General features: G+C 27.0%; 1 protein-coding gene across 1 annotated transcript in view; it reads right to left on the bottom strand.

Annotated features, from left to right (window-relative positions):
* The window catches only part of Phum_PHUM479230 (uncharacterized protein), a gene marked incomplete at both ends in the record, with an annotated part of 6556 nt that overhangs the window by 3039 nt on the left and 1040 nt on the right, over positions 1 to 2477 (bottom strand). Inside the window, 4 exons of the mRNA XM_002430395.1 lie at positions 13 to 31; positions 57 to 508; positions 633 to 2197; positions 2287 to 2470. Of these exons, the coding sequence (XP_002430440.1) occupies positions 13 to 31; positions 57 to 508; positions 633 to 2197; positions 2287 to 2470 (2220 nt within the window). The remainder of the gene's footprint in view (positions 1 to 12; positions 32 to 56; positions 509 to 632; positions 2198 to 2286; positions 2471 to 2477) is intronic.

Raw genomic sequence — 2477 nt, 5'->3', positions numbered from 1 at the left:
CTTTGAAAATACCACGAAAAATTTTTGTTTTCTTTATTTAAAAAAATTCCAATCACATCCACAATAATATCAAAATTTTCATCAGAATGATGAAAATCATCGAGTTTAAGATTTTCTCCAACCATTACATTTAAATAAAGTTTTAGATTAGTAATTACTTGTTGAACCGGGTAATCTACCATTTCATCAATAATTATTTCTCTTATCATTTCTGAAAAAATATTTGCTATTTTTATAGCATCATTTTTATTTGATTTTAATGAAAAAATTTTTTTCAATCCAGTTTCACACGTTTGTAGTATTTTTTCCCCATTTAATTTGCAGCAAGACAGTTTAAAAAGATGTGCAACCAAAAGTAAAAATGAATGTTCAGAAACATGAACGGATTCAGCATTTAAAATTAATTGTTGGGACAATTCAATGGCATACGATTTATCACCAGGTTCTTCCAATTTATGCCTCAATATATCCATTACTGAAAGTACAACCGATTCTTGAATGATGAATTCTGAAATTAATATAATTACAATAAAAACTTTATTAAATAAATTTATTTAGTTTTAGTTTTATTTTTCAGTAGTTAACTTTGATGAAAAGATATATTTGAAATATAATATTACTCGCTTACAAACCTTTTTTATCATTTTTAGCCATAAGAAGAGCTACAATGCTATCTTGTAAAGGTATTTCTTCCATGCTTCCATTTATATAACGGTTAATTAAATTATATATACTTTTTGAAAATTTCTCACTTTTAACCCAAGTAATTATGTAATCATTATTAGAATAACTTAAAAGATTATTGCAAATGCTGCATTGTAAAGAATCAGTTAGCCAACTATTAGATAGTTCTTCCAAAATATATTGTCTTTCATCACTAGTTACAAAACTCAGAAGATTAAATGATATACTAATAAGTTCATCACATTTCATTTCTTCGTCAATCAACCATTTAGAAAAATAGCTACTGAACAGTTTAAAATATGTCGATTCTTGAACAGTTAAAACCAATTGTTCAAATACTAACTTTGGCAAAAATATGTCTATAATTTTTTTTATTGCTTGAATAAACCTTTTTTCTTTCCTATGAATAGCATTTTTAAAGTATACATTCACTAGTTCATTAATAAATTTATTTAGTTGTTCAGAACAACTAAATTCAGAAGAACTTTTGATAACGATTTCAGTTTTTTCTTCTGCTTGATTTACATCAGCAAATTTGACACGGTCTTTGCTTTTGAAAATAAATTGATCAGGATGTAGCAAAATGTTCAAAAATTGTACTTGATTTTCTAAAACATAGTCAATTAGTGATTGTGAAACTTGAGTGTCAAGCCGATTTATGAATAACGGTAAAAGAGAGTCAAAAAAATCATTTAAAAAATTTGCATACACTGAATTCACTAAAACACTGTTTTTATGCCAACTTTGAACCAAACAGGCGATTTGAATCCAAAAAGGCATTTTAACTGCTTCTTTAATCTTTTCTTCGAATAATTTGTCACTCACTGGAGCCAAGTGTTTAACAATGACGGCAGAGCAAAATTCTGCATTCATTATATTTTGCAGAATAATAAACTTGAAGCATTCCACAAAAGTATTAGCCATCAGTTTACCTTCAATTATACTTTGACTGAATAAATTAATTTCAATACCCCTTTCCATATTTTCAAGAAAACTATCGAAAAACACTTCTTTATTGTTCAATTTACTAATAGGCAATTTACTTAAAAGAGGAAGAATATTAGGATAAATTGTAAATACATTTCTTCCTCCAGCTTTTAAAATAGAAAAAAGTTTTACTACTAATTGTTTTTCTAAATTAATATGAGACCAGCAATCTTCTAAAGTAATTAGTACGTTAAGAGCTGCACCCCAAACAGATTGTAGCACAACAGGATCAGTTTCTTCTAAATTGTTAAAGATGGCAGAACTTAAATTTGATGATTCTTCTAATAATAAAAATTGTGCATTTTGACAAATGCAAATTAAAGTTCTAAAAAAACAAGTTCTTATCAATGCAATTTTGTTTTTTGAATATTTCCAGAATTTGGGATGAGACAACAATTTTTTGTTACTTTTTTCGGCTTCTTTAATTTGAGCTGTTGTAAGTTTTTGTAAATATAAACAGTAGCCTTGTAAACTAGCAAGAATAATTCTTTCATATTTAGCTTGCAAATCTTCAGCAGAAGTAATTCTAAAATAATATTTTTTAAACTGTTAATAAATACACTTACAATTATATTTTGATTTTTGTCATTTGTAACAAAATAAATTTAAACTTACATAGGATTACTCAATGATTGTGGAGTGTGGATGATTAAATTATCATATATGTAAGACAAAATTTCTTCTTGGCAAAATAATATTGCCTTGTGTAGTTTTGAGGAAGGAAAAGCTTCTTCAAAGGACAAGGTAGCAGCACTTGCAGCAGGAGCATATGTGTCATATTGAGATGTAAACCATGGGCCTATAAT

This window comes from Pediculus humanus, genomic scaffold (genome assembly GCF_000006295.1).
Source record: "Pediculus humanus corporis 1103172108255 genomic scaffold, whole genome shotgun sequence".
In the NCBI taxonomy this organism is placed as follows: domain Eukaryota; kingdom Metazoa; phylum Arthropoda; class Insecta; order Psocodea; family Pediculidae; genus Pediculus; species Pediculus humanus.
This window is presented reverse-complemented; position numbering and strand designations above follow the sequence as displayed.